We start from the raw sequence: 2,113 nt of genomic DNA, 5'->3' as shown, positions 1-2,113 counted from the left end.
CCCTTTTAGAAGTTTTTTTTTTTAATTCAATTATTTTTTAATTATTATTTATGATATATGATTCAATTTTCCTCATGCGTCAACAATTGTATTGAGTATACTGTCCATGTTGTTTATCATTTTTATATTTTATTTTTCTATAATTTAATTAATGACGAGGATTTCCATTTACAATGTGTGCTTTAAGATATAATCCAAATAAATTTACATACACGGTCAATTACTATTTGTGGGTATGAAGTTCTTAATGCCCTTTAAAGTAATACACACGTACACACATACTTAGTGATAAAATATCTCTGTCTTGAACAATAATATTATTAATAATTAAAAATAGGCATGAAAATAATAGCCCATTTTTATTGTATATATACATGAACCAATTAAGAATTGATACGTATAATACATTTTCCCTCTTTCTTCATTACAATCGAGTTATTTAACAAAAATATTTAAGGGAAAATCGCTGCCTTCAATTTTTGTTTTATTAATCGAGAAAAACGTTGCCCCTGCAGCGATGTAAGAAAAAAAAAAATTAGCAGCGATTTTAATAAATAAAAAAAAAGAAAAAAAGTTTTGGACAAAATCGCTGCTAGGACAACGATTTTTATTTTTAACGGAGTTTGTGTCAGAGCAAAATCGCTTCATCACGAACGATTTTGTCTTTTTGATTTAAAAAATAATTGATATGCCCTTTTGAAATTTTGAATTTTTTTTTTTGCCTCCGAACCCTATTTTGACACTTCTATCCAAAACATTTGGGACCATCTTGTCCTAGAAGGCCAAAACCGTCCTTTTTAGATAGACTTGGCAAAAGTATAATAATAATAATAATAATAATAGAATACAAATGGGACTTCACCCAAAGTGGAAAATTGAACGGGAACATGGAGCACTCTTTTTTTTTAATTATTTTTTTTTATAAAGAAATCAATAATTGGAATATGCTTGTATGCTATTGTACACGTACAATAAAAACTTTATGGATAATAATCAAGATAGAGAAATATTGCAATAATTGTGATATTTGATTTTAAATATAGTGGATGAAATTATATTCCAATACCTATGAATCAGTTAATTTCAAGGGCTTAAAGTTGGATATTGAATTAATTTGGTGATAATCTTAACTTGTATTTTATTTCAAAACTTTTAAACTTGATCTTAAATCTTTGCTTTGATCTTTAAAACTTGTAAATAAATACTTAAGTTTTTGAATGCTTATAATTAATAGAAAATTTTTTCTACATTCGATCCACGAGCTCTCTCTTTAACTTCTCGTTGCATTTTTAAGTAACACTTTCCTTTTATGTTCAAAATGAATGAACTTGACTATTAATCCTAATAGGTCTTTAATTATTTTTTTCAAAGTTAGGTTTTCAATTATTTTACCACTACTAAAAAGAGCTAAAAAACGATGGACAGAAAAGCGACGGACGACGTCGCTCCAAAAAGCGACGCCATTTGTCACACTGTCCATCGCTTTTTAATAAAATAATTATTTTAAAAATTATTTTACAAAAAGCGACGGACTGCATCTCTTGTCCGTCACTTTTTTCCGCGGATTTTTGCGCCAAATATATATAAAATTAATAATTATTTATTTAATATAAATATAGACGTTATCTGCCGCTTTTAATTAAAAAAAATTATATATAAATTTAAAAATAGCGATGCCGTCCGTCGCTTTTGAATTTTTTTATTTTAATAATTATTTTTTTATGAAAGTGACGGACATCATTTTTATGTCCGTCGCTTCTTGGTCAAATATTTTAAATAAGCGACGGACAACGTCTCTATGTCCGTCGCTTTTTGGTCAAATTATTTGGCCAACTATTTAATGAAAAGCGACGGACTTCGAGACGCTGTCCGTCGCTTTTCATTAAATATCTGATACATACAGACGCGATTTTCCCCCATTCTCCCCCATTTCTCATTCTCAAATCCTCTCCTCTCCTTCTCTCCACTCCTCCGCCGATCCGCCGTCCATCCGTCAGGAGTTGCCGCCGTCGTCCGTCCGTCAGGAGCTACCGCTTCCGCCCCCGCCGCCTCCTTCCCCTCTCTCTTCATTCTCTCCTTCTCCTTTAAGGTTAGGGTTTTATTTATTATAAAA

At 30.6% G+C, this 2,113-nt stretch overlaps 1 protein-coding gene across 1 annotated transcript in view; it reads right to left on the bottom strand.

Annotated features, from left to right (window-relative positions):
• LOC102591554 (aspartic proteinase-like protein 2) overlaps window positions 1-2,070 on the bottom strand; it is a 23,179-nt gene extending 21,109 nt beyond the window's left edge. Inside the window, exon 1 of the mRNA XM_006367712.1 lies at window positions 1,902-2,070. Coding sequence (XP_006367774.1) covers window positions 1,902-2,070 — 169 coding nt within the window. The remainder of the gene's footprint in view (window positions 1-1,901) is intronic.
• Window positions 2,071-2,113: the final 43 nt, after the last annotated feature.

Source organism: Solanum tuberosum, unplaced genomic scaffold (assembly GCF_000226075.1).
Source record: "Solanum tuberosum cultivar DM 1-3 516 R44 unplaced genomic scaffold, SolTub_3.0 scf00896, whole genome shotgun sequence".
NCBI classification, from domain to species: domain Eukaryota; kingdom Viridiplantae; phylum Streptophyta; class Magnoliopsida; order Solanales; family Solanaceae; genus Solanum; species Solanum tuberosum.
Note: the sequence above shows the minus strand (reverse complement) of the source record. Positions and strands in the feature narration are given on the sequence as shown.